Source organism: Rutilus rutilus, assembly GCF_951802725.1.
Source record: "Rutilus rutilus genome assembly, chromosome: 23".
Lineage (NCBI taxonomy): Eukaryota > Metazoa > Chordata > Actinopteri > Cypriniformes > Leuciscidae > Rutilus > Rutilus rutilus.
In genome coordinates, this window is record NC_140233.1 from 7167785 (window position 1) to 7187150 (window position 19366).

Genomic DNA, 19366 nt, shown 5'->3' on the forward strand with positions numbered 1-19366 from the left:
TCACTGTATCTACCCACATTACTATATCTATATATCTTGCTGTCCTTTTTCTCCCTTGTGCATGTGTGTGTGTGTACTGTATATATTTTATTGGTTTCTTCCTTTGTATAAGCTACTATGTCATGTTTTTATTACAGTATGTGTGGTTTGAAGAAGAAAATAGACATTGTCCAGGGAAAGAAGTGTATAAGTCCTCCTCAGATACACACACACACACACACACACAGATACATGATACTCACGTTGACGTTGGGGTTGAGGAACTGCGTCCTGGCGTAGCGCGTGAGCATGTTGATGATGACCACCTGACCCCACTCCTCGACGTCAATCAACAGGTTACACAGCTTACGGTAGTTCTTATGGATCAGATCGATGCGGTCCGGACACACTTCCTCAAACGCCATCACCACACTGCCCGCTACCAGCTACACACACACACACACACACACATCACATTAGAAGTGATGATTATATGTCAGGGCTGTCCTGAAATGACTCTGTCACTCACTGTCGTCTTATCAGCCAGCAGCTTCTCGATGACTTCAATAAGCTGATCCTTCTGTTCTGGGTCTAGACTGAATGAAGGAGAGAGAAAATGGCCATCAGCTTCGTGAATTAGTTTTACTTTTATTGAATACTGAACATTTGAAGTAGTCAAAACTACAAGCTAACATATTTAGCTACAACATCAGAAAACTTAATAGATACAGCTCTTGATTGTGATTGGTCAATTGCATTTGTGTGGTCAAATAGTTTTCTTATATCATTCCAGCTTTCTAAAGAAAATTATTTCAATCCAAATACATATTTAATGTTCATTCATTTATTTATTTGCTAGTGCGATATTTAAGGTTCTTGATCACTGATTATACATTATGTTTTACATGCTTAACTGCAGTCAAGATTAATAAACAAACCTATATAAATAAATATAATAATATAATAAATTAAATAGAATGATAGAATATAATAAGGTTTATATAATATATATATATATATATATATATATATATATGTGTGTGTGTATATATATATATATATATATTTATATTTATATATATAAATATATACACACACATGTATATATTATATAATATAAAAATTCATTTTTTTATATAATAAATATTTATGATTTTATTTAAAAGAAAACTTTTATTCAGCATTAAATCGATCAAAATGAACTAAAAGTCATTTTTAAAATTATTTTCATCAAACAATTTTGGAAAAAATGTATCATGCTTTTCATAAAAACATGCAGCAGTGCAACAGTATTCAACATTGATAATAATAAGACATGTTACTTGAGCAGCAAATCAGCATATTAGAATGATTACAATGATTAGTAATGATGCTGAAAATGCAGCTTTGATCACAGGAATAAATTACATTTGACATATATTATATTCAATCGAAAACAGTCATTTTAAACTGTAAAAATATTTCACATTTTAACTGTTATTATTACTGTATTTTTAATCAAATAAATGCAGCCTTGGTGAGCAGAAGAGACTTGTTTCAAAAATATGTAAAACTGTAGCGACCCCAAGCTTTTGAATGGCAGTGTAATTGAATTGAAAGCAGTTTGTTATTTCTAACGCTAATTTGCAGATGAAAAGACGTTTGTTTTCTTGTACCTGTGTAGTTTGGGTATGGCATGAGCTGCGGTCTTGCGGACGTATGGAGACATGTCAGACGCCGCCTCTTTGATGGCTAACATCATGATGGGCACGATGATGGTCACTCTGATGCTGGACAGCACACGCAAAGCGCTCGCACGGATCAGCTGGTTGGGGTCCTGGATCAGGGTTACAATGAAAATAATGTAATTTATTGAGAACAAATGCTTCAATAATGTGACTTCACACACCAGAATTAAAAGGTGTGACAGGTATTTCCTTCATCTGAACACCAGAGGGCATTTTTGTTCCCATATGACACACTTTTGCAATATGTTGCATGTTTAGTAAGCATTTAACTGCATCACTATTTGTATTTGCATATATATATATATATATATGAATTTAGTTAGATGCAAACAGCATGTAGTGTCTGTCGTATCAAAACAACTTTACGATGTAATACTACTACGTACTCAAAACATGATGAGTATGCTTGTTAAATGAAATAAATCTGAAATACTGTAAAATAAAATAGAAATAATATATGCAAAACTCCTAGAAAGTAAGAAATGTTGCCTTGGCAGTTGAAGTTGAAGCATTTAATTAATTGGACGTAAATAAAAACTAAAACTGAAGTAAAAACAAATGAAATCTAAATAGTAGATTGGATCAAAATTAAACAAATTACTAAAAATGTAACTAAAATGAATATTTGAAAATATAAACATAAAAGCTAATTCAAAATATTAGCAAAAACTATAATAGTAAATAAATAATACTAAAATAACACTGGTACAAACTTGATCTCGGGGTTTATTTTGCAATAAACTATAAAAAAAACGATAAAAATATCAAATATTTACATATTTTTATATATTATATCATAGAATTTAAAATGTACTTCTTTCATATTTTTATATAACTGAACTGAAAATACGGTGATAAACAACAGCATTAACTAATATATAGTTTTAATACATCCTCAAAAGAACAGTATGCACTTTTAATAGCAAATATGCAGTACAGGCTTTTATTATGCTCTTGATATTATGAAAGAGATCAGAGAAGATCATGGGGTTTTGTACGTTTTAAACCCTGAATAATGTTTTTGTGTGTGTTTCAGGACCTTCAGTCCTCTCTGGAAGGTGGAAATGGACAACAGAGCGAGATCCTGCTGTTCTTCAGCGTAGCGCACGAGATACACATACACCAGCTTCTTCACCTGAGAGAGAAAACACACATATACTGGTGAATAGAGCTCTGATGTGGCGTTTCATGTGGTTTTGTGACTCAGCACTTGAGCTCAGAGTGACTCATGAGCAGAACCACGTTGTCATCGCATATTAACACTAGATTAAGGCTTAATAACACCCAGAAAAGCTGACTTCATTTAAGCACTGAGCCGCTTCCCGTCTCGCTCACCTCGATGTTCTTGCAGGCCACGTTCTTCACCACCGCAGGGAAGAGGTCGGACGCGTTCTTCCCCCGGGCGATCATCTGTGGGACAGCACACACAGACAGGGAGATATTTAGATGTGGAAAATGGTTTGATTCACTTATACTGTGACCTAAAAAAATTATAAATTTGGACACTTAAAGGGACAGTTCACCATCAATTCATTATAAATGTCTTTACTGTCAATTTAATAGATCAATTAACTGCAGGGAAGAGAAAACCTTTGGACAGTTCACCTAAAAATAATTCTGTCTATATAACAAATGATATTATATTATCATTTGAAAGAATATTAAGCACAATCCCTTTAAGCCGAGTTTTTTTTTTTAAGAAATCACAAACTATATATATATATATATATATATATATATATATACTAGTTACATAGATAGGCTAGACAGACAGACAGACAGACAGACAGATAGATAGATAGATAGATAGATAGATAGATAGATAGATAGATAGATAGATAGATAGATAGATAGATAGATAGATAGATAGATAGAAATCATTCTAATATGCTAATTTGCTCCTCAAGAAACTTTTCTTATTATTATCAATGTTGATAAAAGTCTTTATATTTTTTTAGGATTTTTTTTTAGGATTCTTTGATGAAGAGAAAGTTCAAAAGAACAGAATTTATTTGAAATAGAAATATATTGTGTTACATTATAAATGTCCTTGCTAAATAACTATTAATTCCTTTAAAAAAAAGGCTTACTAAACCCAAACTTTCGAACGGTAGTGTATGTAAAAAAAGTCTCCTTATGAAAAAGAAAATCATATATATTTCTTATATAAATAATATAAAAATACATTTATATTTTATAAACATATTACTTTCACCTAATCTAATTTATTTATGCGACCAGATCAGATCAGAAACAGGATAGCATCACACTACAATACAGAACGTATAATAAAACACCAATTAACTACAATGAATCGGACTTCCAAGCACCATTTATGAGAAAGAGGGCAATTTTGTTTCTATGATGATACTGGTTGCATTTGTTTGCAACTAGACAAGAACACGTTTTTTATAACATGTACTGATGGATCATTCACAGTAAAAAGCAAAAAAAAAAAAAAAAGGGTCAAATTTGACATGAATCATTTGTGTTCGGAGCGATCCTGAAGGAATCATCGACCTGCTGCCGCTGCCACCTGTGCTCTGTGAATGGAAACAGTATCAGGTGGCTGTTCGTGGCTTCCGAGCTCTGAGTGATAAATATTTCATTCCTGATCTAATCCTACACAATAGAGAGACACTAAAACCGCTCATGAATATTAAACGCATTACGCATTTCTGTCCCGTTTCCAAAGCGGGCCAGACCTGATGCAACAGTTACAAAGCAGCGAGAGTCAAGACTTCACCAAACACACAGCGACGGCGGCATTTACTGCCCACGATTACAGCCTTCTGTCTATTTACTCAGTCATGTAATTACCGACATGAATCCAAATATCTCTTCCTGAAACGCTAAACAATCAGGTTTTTTTTTATTTTTTTATCTGACTTAGTTTTCCATGTATATGACTGTTTTCTGGTTCTGTTCTGTTCATCATTACAGCTAAAAAAAAAACTAAACCTGGTGTCCCGGAAGGGATGCTGGGACTTTATTGCCAATTATGGCAAATTTCACAGTCCAGCTGTGCATCAAACAACATTGGTGCATGAGACAATGAAATTTATAGAATTGCATTGTGGGACACATTACCCAACACACGGCGCTCTGCTTTATATGGACGCTATAGTTTCCGCCACTGAATGAAACATTTTAAAAGATAATTGCAAATTCTTTTCTCAGAATTGCATGATATAAAGTTGCAATTGCGAATTAAGTCCAAATGATGAGGGGGGGGGGAGGCTGACTTTCTTCTCAGAAGTATATCTCACAATTCGGATTTTATAACTCACAATTCCGCCTTTATATCACTCAATTCTGAGAGAACATGTAAAAAAATTCTAAATTGTGAGAGAAATAGCTTAAGAAGTCTTATTTTATTCAGAAGAAAAAAAATTAGTGGCGGAAACAAGCTTCCATATTAAAATTAAGTGATTTTAAAACTAGAAAAAAATATCTCCCAATGGGGGTGGGAAAAATAAAACCTAATTCAAAGGGAAAACAAGTTTATCTTTCTCACCCTAGTGACAGATATTTTTCTTGTTTTAAGCAAAAACTACTTATTTTTTTTAGAAAAAAAGATTTGAGATTTTATATCTCAAATAAATGTATCTCGATTAAGAATGTTTAGATATTTGTATTGGAAAACAAGTCAAAAAACCAGTAAGTGTGCGTGTTTTTCTCACCGCTACGATGCGTTTCATGGCCTCCAGCTTCAGGGAGTCTTTATTACTGTCCAGCATCTCCTTCAGGTCATCATGTCTGAAGATGGAAAACAAAAAAGACAGAGGTTTTATCAACTGTTCTGGTTCTCTATCATTTAAAACTCTCTGAAAGGTGTCCATTATAAGAGGAACTCAAGAATCATTCAGACTCATTTCTGCTCTTTAAGAGCCCTGCGGACGCTCACGAGTTCAGAAGAACGAACCAGAGCAAATGAAATCACACCGTCCATCAAAGGAGAACCAGAATAGACAAACGCACCCACAAAAATACCATCAACAGCATGATCATAACCCATATGTAGCCACGAATGAAATAGCTATTCTTTCTCAAATAGATCTCTGTTGTTTCTCCTCAACATTAATGGCAGTACATTGTTGGCTTTTGCTCTCCTGAGGAAAAACTTGTCTCCTCTACAAAAAAAGAGTCTTAAACTGTGATACCAAAAGTTTCCAAAGTCTGCCATCAAAAGTCAGAGATCTCAGAATGAAGTCAAACAATTTCCTTTCAATTTATTTCAAATCCGAATGATCTGAGCTGTACCATCCACATTTATTTTATATCACTATACCCTTGCTGTATGTAAACATATGCCTCGTTTATGACTGGTTTTATTTTCCTAAGAAATACAGGAGAAACATCTGATATAAATTGATAATCAATTATAAATGAGATCTCCATTAAGTCTTCTTTGAAAGAGCAACTTCTGAGCACTAATTTCCTCTGAGAAAGATCCTTTCAAGCTTCACTCGGTGGCCATCTTGGTTCCACCCACAGGCAGCCATTTTCTACTCACGCAAGTACAGCTTTATACTGAGAGGAGAAAGACTAAAATATCCATAACAGTTTGCCAAGCTTATGTATATATGAAAACTGCCAATGAAATCTTATAAAAGTGGTATTGTAGCACCCCAGCGTAGGACAGTTTTGATTGGTTGTTCATGTAGCAAAGCATTATGGGTATGTACTGTTGCAGAATGTTGGTATGTACCCTCTTGCAGAAGTATAGAGCAATTACTGTAATTTTCCTTCAGGTTGCTCTGAATTTTTAATAACTTAAAAAAAGATTTTAAAGATTTAAATGTAATCCTTAAAGCATTTTATAAAAGGAAAGCCTAAAAACTCTTAAAATAATTTGCAATACAGATTAACCCACCTTAAGTTTATCATTTGCAATAATTAAAGTAATTTTTATTTAGTTGAATTTGATTAAATGAAATTTGAATATATATATAACAATGATAATGCATGTTTGTTTTAAAATTGTCTTTATTTAGAAAGCTAAAAACTAATTTAAGCGTTTCCAGTGTATATTTCAAAATAAAAGTTTCCTTGTCAGCATATCTCATGTGACAGGGTGCAGTATAATAAATGTATCTTCTTTATCTTAATTCATGTTAAAACGGTGCTTTTTCGACTAGAATAAGTCATAAAGACCAGGGAATACGAATATCCTTTCCCTTTACAAGTACTGTCTGCTAGCATTAGCAATCAGCAAATTCTGGTGTGATGATGTGACTTTGTTTGTGCCAATACTAATAGCTTATTTTCCTCTCACAAAGGAAAAGGTGTAGATTTATTCACTTTAAAAGTATCTTCCTTGTTTTTACCCATAGTACAAGCAATCGAATGAAAAAGCGAATGCAAAATGTGCAAAATCATCACAAAAGTGTGATTTTGCCAGGCTGTGGCTTAAACTAAAAGCTACTAGCTATTTACAAAAAAGGGGTCACACCTTCAAAATGTCCCTGTTTCACAAAATACTTCAACACAGAAAAGGAAACATGCCTTTTCAAAGGGTCTTTAAAGATGGATTTAATTATTTGTTAATCTAAACTGACTTCATGTTCTCATTAGCTGATGTCTGTGTCTCCAAATGAACCCAGGGCCACAATAATTAATAAAGCAGATAATCTTCCAGATGTCTGGGAAAACCTATTAATATTAGCTCAAATGAGCAAAGATATAAATATTGAACACTCTCTGCATGTAACTAAATGTAAGAGATCCTCTATTTATACCACAAATGAGTCAAGAGGGGTCAGGAAAGATCACTTAATTAAGTAGCTACACATCAGTCACATGACGAGCCAAACTCATTCTGATTGGCCAAAGTTTAGCGGTGACATTAAAGGGGTGGTATAATGCCCTTTTCACAAGATGTAAAATAAGTCTCTGATGTCCCCAGAGTATGTATGTGAAGTTTTAGCTCAAAATACCCCACAGATATTTTTATATAGCATGTTAAAATTGTCATTTCTTGAGGGTTAGCAAAAACGCACCTTTTTTATGTCTGTCCCTTTAAATGCAAATGAGCTGCTGCTCTTGTCACAGAGGGCGGAGCTTCAAGAGCTTGTGTGTGTGTGTGTGTTTGTGTGTTAGCAGCTCCCATTACCTCACACAGACACACTGAAAATTTCTAAAACTTTTAGCCTTATATGTTCAAACCGGAGTCAGACAATGATGGAGACTCAAGAAGAAGTGACAACATGTAGAAGCAACGGGACGTCTCTGAATGGTTAGTTGATGAATTTATGTAGCTTATGTGTAGTTATCTTCTAGTCATTGATTAGCATATTCTGTCTTGATAATCTATAAATCGTGTTCCGGGGGCGGGGTTTATGTAAATTCTAGGGTTGGTGATGTCACTAACCCGGGAGGAATGTCGTGTAGTCGCTACCAGACGTTTATTGTAGTCCTTAAAAAGCAATTTCTTTAAAAGCAAATATCTCCCTTTGCTTTGAACTTTGAGCGTTGCAACTTTGCATTACACACTAATTAAAGTTAGAAAAGTTAAATCATAATCAACCACCCCTTTAAGACCCACATCTGATCCTGGATCAGTCAACTCGTCAATCCAACACAGATGAGTCCGTCTGACATCCTGTGTGCAGGAAGTATAAGCCCATGACCCCTCTGTCCAAAGATACATGTTACTATAGCAACCACATAATGTTAGCAATCTCCTTTTAGAAAAAAAAGTCTTAAAGTAGAGACGTTGGCTTGACTTTTTTGTCTTTCACTCTGTTTTAAACTCATTTACACGTGGGTGTCCAGAGATCAGTTCTGGGAGACCTGAGATGAATGAGTCTCTCTCTCTCTCTCTCCCTCTCTCACTCTCTCTCTCTCTCTCTCTCTCTCTCTCTCTCTCCCCCTCTCTCTGTCTCTCTCTCTCACCATTAATCACACTGGCTGGGTTTAAATCAACAGACGGACATCTGTTCACACATATAGACACGTTCACTCACAAACCAAATGAATGAACACATCTAGTATCAAATCCAGTTATATGCGCAGTCTTGGCTCAACTATGCTCAGATTCAAAGAGAACTATATGTGTTTTTAATAAATGATGCTTGTTCTGTGATAATGATAATTCTTGATGATCATAATATTCATAAACACAGCAATATATAGCTGTCAGATTTAAAAATGAGAACTGCCTGATGGCCCGTGGCCAGCGTAAACATCGTACGGGACAGTTGGTGCAAATGTCAGTTGCTCAATTGGGCCAGCGCTGCATCACGAAAGTTTATCATTTGCATGTGTTTCTAAGCCTTGCCAATTTAAATATTCAAGTGCAAGAAGAAGACGTGAAAGGGAACTCAATAGTGTGAGAAGTGCCCAGAAAGCCGCTTCTCAGACAGCGTGCGAATGCTGAATTGAGCTCTCTTTCACGTCTTCTTGCGCTTGATATTCGCACAAAATTACAGCAAAAAAATGCTGGTCTCCTGGAGTTTCCTACTAAACATAATCTATTATATCTGAAGTGTAACAGTATATTGGATCCGTGCAGCTCTTAAAGTGACAGTAGCCTAATGAACCTGATGATGTCTGTGTTTTTAATGCTATAATCAAGGACAAAGAATAGATCACTCACTGCCCTTGACTGAATAACTTTTGTAACTTTAATAAGAATGTATCTATATTTAGTTTATATAGTGAAGACTATGCAGTGCTGTTTTACATTTGATTATTCATTTCCTCTACCCGAAAATTACTATTAGACTTACCTGAAAAACACGAAAAGCAGTGTTTATTTTATTTGTATGTTTGTTCTATTGTGCTATTGGATGTAATTTGATTATTTGTTCTTATTTTATTACTGACAGTTTACTTGTCTTTAATAATATTTGAAATTTATATGGGTTAGGCAAGTAGTTTTGGTGTCACAACCTTATGTATTAAGGTTATGGCTCAAAAACAACGAAGACAATAACTAGGCCTATTTTATTTATTTATTACTTTTTTGTGGCAGGGCAAGTCAAAATTTGAACCACTACCCTGACCGGGCCAGTAGAAAAAAAGAGCGTTGAGCCCTGCGTTACATCAAAATTAAGGTTTTGTTGCTTTCAAGTTTTGGGAGTAGGTAATATTTTATTTTATTTCATTTAAAGAAATTAATTAATACTTTTTTTTTGTATGTATTAAATTGATCAAAAGTGGCAGTAAAAACCATAGATATATATATAAACACTAGATACCTCGTACGCGCTGTTGGCCAATGGAGGTCGACGTCCGCACGTGGCGGCCATCTTGCTACAGTGTACTCGCTCACTACTTCAATGGTGCATGTACTTTTAAATAACCATAACTTGCTCATTTTTCTACCGATTTTCAAACGGTTTGGTTTGTTATAAACGTCAGAGATGTAGTTATGACACTGCATACATACACTGCATACATATGAAAAATTATAACATACATGTTCAAGCATTCGGAATTATAGCCACGTTAATAACGTTTGTAAGAAACCAAACCGTTTGTAAATCCGTCAAGATTTCAGCGAGATAAGAGGATTTGTGTGCGTGCTGATCATTCACCTTAATGCACAGAGCACTGTCACAAGATGGCCGAACGATGATGCCGGAAGTGACTGCGCCATAACACATCTAGTGTTTATATATATATCTATGGTAAAAACATAATGTTACAAAAGATCTTAAAGGTATAGCGGAGGATTTTCTTTTTCCGGGTGGATCATCAAGACTATTGGTCCTCCTAAGTGTCAATCATCCTGGTGACATGTTTACGTAAGGCCGTCGTACGTGCTCGTGCACACGATTCACACGATGGCGTGCGCTCAAAACACAGGTTGGGCTTCCCACTGATGCCTCAGTCGCGAAGTTTCTACTGGACAGGTAAAGTTTGGCATGCTATTTGGAGAAATCCATTTAAAATCACTGCTAGTAAAAGTTAATGTAAGCTATGATTAGCTCGTGCATGCTCTCTCGTGCACACGTTTAATAGGCGTTCCCTCTCGGGAGCAGGTAGAGTGTTGCGCATGTGCATTTTTTCAAAAAGGGCGGTTCTTTTCTAAAATTCTGGAAAATCCTCCGCTATACCTTTAAATAGGCCTAAATGCTGTTCTTTTGAACTTTCTAATTCTTTGAATATTTCACAATATTACACTTTTAACTGTATTTGTGATCAAATACGTGCAGTCTTGGTTAGCATAAAGACTCAAAATATGGCAAGCCGTTTTAGCTTAAATTGTACCCAGCGTTACTCGTCGTAATTGCATTTTTACTAGTAAGAATTACAATTAGAGAGCTCTACAAATGAATTTTTACTAGTCATATGTCTCCATTGACTTCCATTCGTTTTTAATTACAGAGCTCTACAATTCAATTATTACTAGTAACAATTACAATAAATTATTACTAGTAAAAAAACGAATTAAAGATATGTATAATTGCAGAGCTCTGTAATTGAATTAAAGAGCTCTGCATTTGCATTCTTACTAGTAATAATTCAATTGTAGAGCTCTCTAATTGTAATTCTTACTAGTAAAAATGCAATTACGACGAGTAACGCTGGGTACAATTTAAGCTAAGATAGCTTTCCATTATTAAAATGAACAGTAGTGTATGTATAGTCAAATTCCAAATTGGTTACAAGCTCATGTAGTACTATAATTTACAAAGTAACTCGTGAACTGCCAAACAAGATTAGATTATCAATATCTCCAGTGATGCAACACTGGATGTCATCATAAATCAGAACCTTGATGAATGAAAACATGTTAAGCATTATGACACGCCTAATCATGTCACCGCGGTTTCCCAAAGAACCAATCAGAGCGAGCGTGTTCCCTCTAAAGCTGTGGCATGAAAACATTACGAGCTGGCCGAGATAACACAATTCGCTAATTAAAAACATTCCCCCGGTGTCCATCACGCCACGTCGCTGGAATTAAACGACTATGATATCTCGCAACACACCCAGGTCCCGCTCTCTGGTTTCCACAGCAACAAAGAGAGCAATAAACTCCAGTGAATAGATTTTATGCCAGAGTCTCCCACCCAACACAACCATCTATCGCTGTGTTTCTTGAATAAAGATTCCCTCGGCGGCTTTCATTAGCTGGAAGGGGTCTGCAGAGATTCACACCACCATATCAAATATTAGAGTGTATCGTATCAGTGTGTGTGTGTGTGTGTGTGTGTGTGTGTGTGTGTGTGTTTGAAGGTGTGGGTGTGTGGATGCACTCTGTCAGCTTCGGTTCCCTCACACACAAACACACACACACACACACACACACACACACACACACACACGGTGGGTCGTGATCAGAGCGACGTAAGAGGATGAACATGGGCTTGGTGATTCAGCACACATGCTACAATCATCTCAACATTACACCAGATTATCATATGTCATATTCCAGAGCATTGAGCAGAAACTTAACGCATTGTATTTCATTTTGGATAATAAATAGTGTATAAACAGTGTCGTACATCACAGGAGAGCTGCGGGAAGTCTCAGAATCACAGTATGAACCGGTGCATGCAGAGGGAATGCAAACCTGTAATCGCTTTCCCTCCTGACCTGCGGCTCCAATGCTTTGATTTACATACTCAAGCTTTTAGCAAATTAATTAGTCCTGACGACAGATCGGACGCTGGGTATATTTACAACAATGGAAAACTGGCAAGCCCAAAACACACTCTAACCTTTAAGAAGAAATAACTTTTTTTAAATTAATTAATTGAAAACACACACACACATATGAAAACTATTTACAGTACAAAATTTCAATGTATAATTTTTTTTTTTTTTTTACAAAATGCATAAAGCTTGCAGAGCTAATATAAGGTATATGCTGTTAAAAGTGGTATCAGTGATTTCAGGCCCAAAAATATTTTTATCACATTCATCTAATCTTTCCTAACGATCCGCTAGCTGTCCGCCCCATAAGCATGCCGTCAAAAAACCGCGTCTCTGTAGGCAGCCTAGGCTCTGAGATCTGCACACAAAAACAAATGGTTTCACCAACCACTCAAAACCAAAACAAATAGTGTTCCAACCAATCACCGACAGGGGGAGGGTGTTGTGAGGTTTTGAGCCAGCTTTTTCTTCAGCTCTGACTTCGCGTGCAGCCGTGCACGAGCACAAAACCTCACAACACCCTCCCCCTGTCGGTGATTGGTTGGAACACTATTTGTTTTGGTTTTGAGTGGTTGGTGAAACCATTTGTTTTTGTGTGCAGATCTCAGAGCCTAGGCTGCCTACAGAGACGCGGTTTTTTGACGGCATGCTTATGGGGCGGACAGCTAGTGGATCGTTAGGAAAGATTAGATGAATGTGATAAAAGTATTTTTGGGCCTGAAATCACTGATACCACCTTTAAATAAACTGATTTTCAAAAAGTATTTTTTTTTAATATATATATGTTATAATATTAAAGCACTGTAAAACTGCTTTGAAACTATATGTATTGCAAAAAGTTCTATACAAACAAACTTGAATTGAAATTGATTAACATAGTTAGGATCATTCGAAAATGAATGAATTCAAATGAATTGCTGTTGATGTTTAAAGTTACAGTAGCTATGTGAATAATAAAACATCTGGTTTAGTGTACAGACACTTGAAGGAAACTCGAGCATCTCCTAAAGCACAGTAGCAACACAAGAACATGATCAATACTGCATGTTCAACAGCACAAAGCACTAAAATGCATTGTCCCGGCATTCACATCTGCCTTTTGTAGGAGAGGAACATTTAACTAATGTAAATGTAAAGCCATTTTTAGCATAATGTAATGACCACACATAATGAAATATATAAGATCCCTGCAGGGAATCTGATTTGCGATATATTTCTCATCTCCTTCTTCATGCATGAGACACTTTGAGCTCCATATTATTAAAGTTATTCATAATTCAGCACTCTCTCTGACGGCCTGTTGAAGAGCACAGACATCATATCTGGACACAATCTCTGATACTCTTTAGAAGTTCTGTTCTGGGTCTCGATGAGTCTTCTCTGACTCGGCTGTTACTGTACGAGCGTGTGCACAAGTGACTCTTACACCAACCAGAGCTAAAGAACAAACCCTCTGCTCAAGAAGTATAACAACGTGTAGAGAAGAAAATCACAAATTGTTTCTCAAACAAGGGATCTTAGAGATATGAACTCAGACATTAAATTCTTCTAAGACCACATGATATGATAAATATTTACAATTTTAATTATTTACTTATATAATTATATGTATACTGTTTTATTGTATACGATAAAATATCTTCCAAACCCAAATGATATAAGCTATATTAATTTTATATATATTTTATATTTTTATATATATAAATGTATTATTATATAAGTAAAATTATATATATACATTTATTATTATATATAAAATTAGTTTTATATATAAACCAGTTTTATTTCTAGCGAATTAGTTGTTATTACACACAAAAAAGTGAAATTATAAATAAAACAGATTGTTAGTGTATGTTTAACAAGAAAACACAATTTCTGTCTTTCGACTTCAATATTTTATGTTTAATTCAACATGTCACTTGCTGTTTCTTTTTAAATCATTTCTGATTCAATTCTACACCATTTTTTATGAATACTTAATAGTTAATTTTTTATTATAAGTGATTATTTTTCAAATATATATATAAAAATTCATATATTTTACTTAGAAATTTTGTTTAAAGATTTAAATTTAAAACTAATTTTGTAGCTAAAATTTAAATATGTATATATGTATATAAATTTCTCATCAAATTTTTCCAAGACCAGATTATAAGAGCTACACTAATTTTACAAATTTATTCTAATTTTGAAATTTAAATTTTCAACCAAATGTACATCTTGTACTGACATCAACACATTTGTGTCCAAAGTCACAAGAGACAAAGTGTCTTAAATGAAGCGTTGCAGAGGCATCATTCACACAGCTGTTCATCATACCGTAAGGGTTGCGTTTGAACGCTGGTAAGCCCCTCCTCCTGTACAGGTCGCTCCTCAGACCACTCCCCCCCTGCCCCCCCGAATCTCAGGTGTCGGAGCTCTTCGGGCTGGACGGCGTTGTACCAGTTCTGCGGGCCGCCGTCGGGCGTCAGCACCGGACTGAGAGCCTCCTCCTCACCCTGACCGACCCCCTGCGCGTTCTTCACCATGTTCACCGCGTTCGCCGGCAGCTGGAGCAACTTCTGCATGGTGGTCATCCTCAAGGCACAGTCTGAAAACTTTTGCAGATCCTCCGAGGCAGGTAAACACACCTGTCGATGATTCTTGAGGAGTCAAGCACTCTCTCTCTCTCTCACACACACACACACACACACACCTGTAGATTCCGTCTCAAAAGCAACTCCCCAGTACAAGCACGTAAGAGCCTGTTGTGCTGAATCCTCAGGTCTGGTCTTCAGCTGTGTCCATCAAGCAGATGTGGAGGCTTGAAAGCGCTCTGCGTCTTTTCCGTCTTTCGCGGGAGGTGACAGTAAAAGCTGTTCTCATCCTGCTCAGAGCCGACTGATGTTGCACACACTGCTCTGATGGTTGAGCAGAGCTAAGCCCCGCCCACTAACACATAACCCCTCCCCCCTCTCTCTCTCTCTCTCTCTCCTTTCATTCACACCATCGCTCTTTCCCAGCTCTCTGGCACATTTTTCTGTCCCTCGTCCTCTTTTCCATCGTGTTTTCTGCGACGGCCGACTGCCTCTCCCTGTGATATGACTCAGCTAGAAACGCTGCTCTCAGAAAAGGCTTTTCACAGGAAAACCCCCTCCTCGGGATGTTGAAACGCACAACCACTGTATTATCATTTGCTTTGAATGCTAAATAAACCAACAGCGCAGACATTCACACATAGAGACATTCATGTTGTCTTGAGTGTGACACTATAGCCTATGCTAACTATCCGTCAGCATTTTGACTCATTATTTGATCCATTTGCCAAAGGTTAACTTTTCTTTTTTTACACAACATTTGAAATAACAGGTTTTACGGCAAATATTACGTCTGGATGCTACTTGCTTGATGTAAAACCAAACAATGTTGGATACTATTATTTACAGGTGCATAATATGTACCTTTTCACATACTATTTTTGTACACTATGTAGTATTTAGTATTTACTAGTGTGCTAGAACTGCATACTAAACAGCGTCTGTCTAGCTCAAATTGGTTTAAAACCGAGTTCATGAAACTGAACCATACTGAATTGAACTAAATCAGACTGATTTGCTTCTTTTATTCACTTTCCTTCTGTATGTTACAGTTTGATTCATTTGAATCAGTCCGATTCAGGTCAGTCACTTTCCTTCCGTCCAATACAGTTTGATTCATTTGAATCAGTCCGATTCAGGTCAGTCACTTTCCTTCCGTCCAATACAGTTTGATTCATTTGAATCAGTCCGATTCAGGTCAGTCACTTTCATTCCGTCCAATACAGTTTGATTCATTTGAATCAGTCCGATTCAGGTCAGTCACTTTCCTTCCGTCCAATACAGTTTGATTCATTTGAATCAGTCCGATTCAGGTCAGTCACTTTCATTCCGTCCAATACAGTTTGATTCATTTGAATCAGTCCGATTCAGGTCAGTCACTTTCCTTCCGTCCAATACAGTTTGATTCATTTGAATCAGTCCGATTCAGGTCAGTCACTTTCCTTCCGTCCAATACAGTTTGATTCATTTGAATCAGTCTGATTCAGGTCAGTCACTTTCATTCCGTACAATACAGTTTGATTCATTTGAATCAGTCCGATTCAGGTCAGTCACTTTCCTTCTGTCCAATACAGTTTGATTCACGTGGCGTTTCTGAGCCCTGAATAACGTGGAGAAGGGAAGAGCCGAATTCACAGTCAGACGCAGAATTCACACTGCAGTGCTAAAAGCCACTGACCTCTAAAGAGACATTCTCCTGCATCAGAAACCCCAAATCTCTCTAAACTCGCACACAGCAATCTCATGAATATTTGAGCGTGGTTCTCTATAGATTAGCGTCTCTGCTTCTCTGTTAATTCAGCTGTTAACGGAGCAGAGATGGAGAGCTGTACAGTAGCAGTCAGATCAGAGGGGCGTGTTGCCACGGCAACAGCATATGAGGATCACTCGTCTTCGTGTTTACCGTGGAACCAGTCGAACTGCCATTACACACACACACACACACACACACACACACACACACACACACACACACACACACACACACACACACACACACACACACACACACACACACACACACACAGGCGAATCCTGCAGCGCAACAGTGTCAGAGCTCTGTGATAGCAGAGCAGGAATCAGAAAGTGATGATTATGCAGAGAGAAAAATATATGTCAGGCTCTGTCACGTTTATGGCTCATTCACAATAAAGACTTGCATTTTATGGTCATACTGTGAAATATTAAGTGGGAAATAAACAAGGATGGGGAGTGTAAAATATGATAAAATGCTATTTAAATTATTATTGGTTAATATTATTATGGCCTTGATGACATCATCAGAACAGAAACGTTGTTTCAGAAGGGAAGAAAATGATTATTCCGATACCGATTTTTATTTATAATAACATGCACTGCTGAATTAACGATATACGACTAAAAACAGAAAGTAAAAAAGTAAAAATTAAAAACGGATCATCCAAGATATTGTGAATAGCTTCTTTCTCAGACATACACTGTGGTGTTATAGCGCCCCCTGGTGGAAGCAGTGCTGTATGTCCACTAAAATTTTACTTTACTATTTCACCACCCATTCAAAAGTATGGGGTCAGTCTTTTTTTTTTTTTACTACTTATTGCTATATTTATTACTACTTTTATTCAACAAGGATGCATTAAATTGATTAAAAATTGATTAAAATTCATAATGTTACAAAAGCTTTGCTATTCTTTTAAACGTTCTCATCCTGAATCCTGAAAGATATGAAATATGAAGCAGCACAGCTGTTTTCAACACTGATAATAATCAGAAATGTCTCTTGAGCATCAAATCCTCATATTAGAATGATTTCTGAAGGATCATGTGACCCTGAAGACTGGAGTAATGATGCTGAAAATTCAGCTTTGCATCACAGGACATTTTAAAAGATATTCAAAAAGAAAATATATTTTAAATTGTACTTAAAATTATAATAATATTTCAAGTTTTAACTGATCAGTTACATGTTAGATCATTTTGATCAGAAATGCAGCCGTTGTGAGCATAAGAGACTTCTTTCGACTCTTACCGACCCCAAACTTTTAAATAGAAAAAGAAAAGATATATAATTTGAACGCCATTTCAAACACATTATTTTAAGCACCATCGAGGAGTAAAGTATTAGTAAAGTTAGGTTTGTTGACGCGATTTCTCTATATATTCAAATGAACTCGAACAGACTGCCATAAAAGTAATGATGTGCTTCCCTCTGCTGTCCGAGAGAGAAATGACATGAACTAAATGAAAGGCCAGATTCATCTAAGCGGTGTTATTTTAGCATTCTTTATATTCTATATAGTACTTATTCATATTTTTGAATTAACGTTTATTTGTATATTTTAATTTTACTATAAGTTTTAGTAATTTTGTCATTTTTACTGTTTTTATAATATTTCTGTTTATTTTCTAAATTATTTTTTATTTAGTAATAATTAAGTTTCATTTCAGCTTTATTTTAATTACCGAAAAAGATTTTGAATGGTTTTCATTTTAGTTTTAGTTAATGATAACAACACTGGATCCAAGCATCAAAAACACACTGGATAAACAATAAAACAGACGTTTCAAGCTGCAAACAATCACTGAAACCTTCAGCTACAGGAAGAGCGTGTCACATGACCTCAGCGGGAAACAGACCAGAGCCTTGATATTCTCCACATTATCAATCTCAGTTAAAGATCTAAACTTCACAATCTTCACAAGAGACGGAGGTAGATGGAGGAAGAGGAAGATGTAGATGCCAGATAGCTTCAGATGCAAAAGTAGATGTAGACACTGTAAAATAGTGCACCAATTTTAACCCTGTGTTAAGCAACAGTTTCACATTTGCTTCCAATTGTGGTGCCAAAGGTAAACAGTGAACAAACCCAGGGTAAGGTTTTAGTGCGGAACATGGACAAAAACAACTCTGAGGTATCTCAGCTAACATGTTTGGTTCCCAGAATGTTCTGGGAATGTTGGTTAATGGTTATAAAACCTGAAAAAAGCATTAGAGAACATTCTGTATAGGTGCTCTTAAGGTTATTACCTTGACATTAACACCCGCCAACCTTCCAAATGCGGGGTTGAAATTTATATATAATAATATATACATTTTAGTCAAAAGTGTTGTCAAAAAGTATAGATTTTTCAATACATATCAATAATGAAATATCTGAAACACTTCCAATACCCATTTTCCACAGAACAGATACACGATACCAGCTGCTCTCTCTCTCTCTCTCTCTCTATCTCTCCAACAGCAAACCCACCTCTCCTCACTCACTCTCTTCATTTGCTGCGGATGAATATTGATGAATTTCGGCGTGGGATTGTTCATAATTTGACTCATTCCCGCAGATTTTGTGCTCACATTCAAAGTGCGGCACATAAAGCCACCTCTCAGGACTAAATTGAGTTTGTTTTCACTGCTTATTGCGCTTAAACAGTCAAAAACACACAAAATAATGTCAAAATGCCGGTCTTGACGAGTATTCATCGTGAACAGTCAGTTAT

At 36.1% G+C, this 19366-nt stretch overlaps 1 protein-coding gene across 1 annotated transcript in view; it reads right to left on the bottom strand.

Annotated features, from left to right (window-relative positions):
* ap3b2 (adaptor related protein complex 3 subunit beta 2) overlaps positions 1-19366 on the bottom strand; it is a 39409-nt gene that overhangs the window by 19025 nt on the left and 1018 nt on the right. Inside the window, 6 exon segments of the mRNA XM_084396321.1 lie at positions 243-425; positions 509-575; positions 1635-1795; positions 2746-2841; positions 3042-3116; positions 5390-5465. Of these exon segments, the coding sequence (XP_084252447.1) occupies positions 243-425; positions 509-575; positions 1635-1795; positions 2746-2841; positions 3042-3116; positions 5390-5465 (658 nt within the window).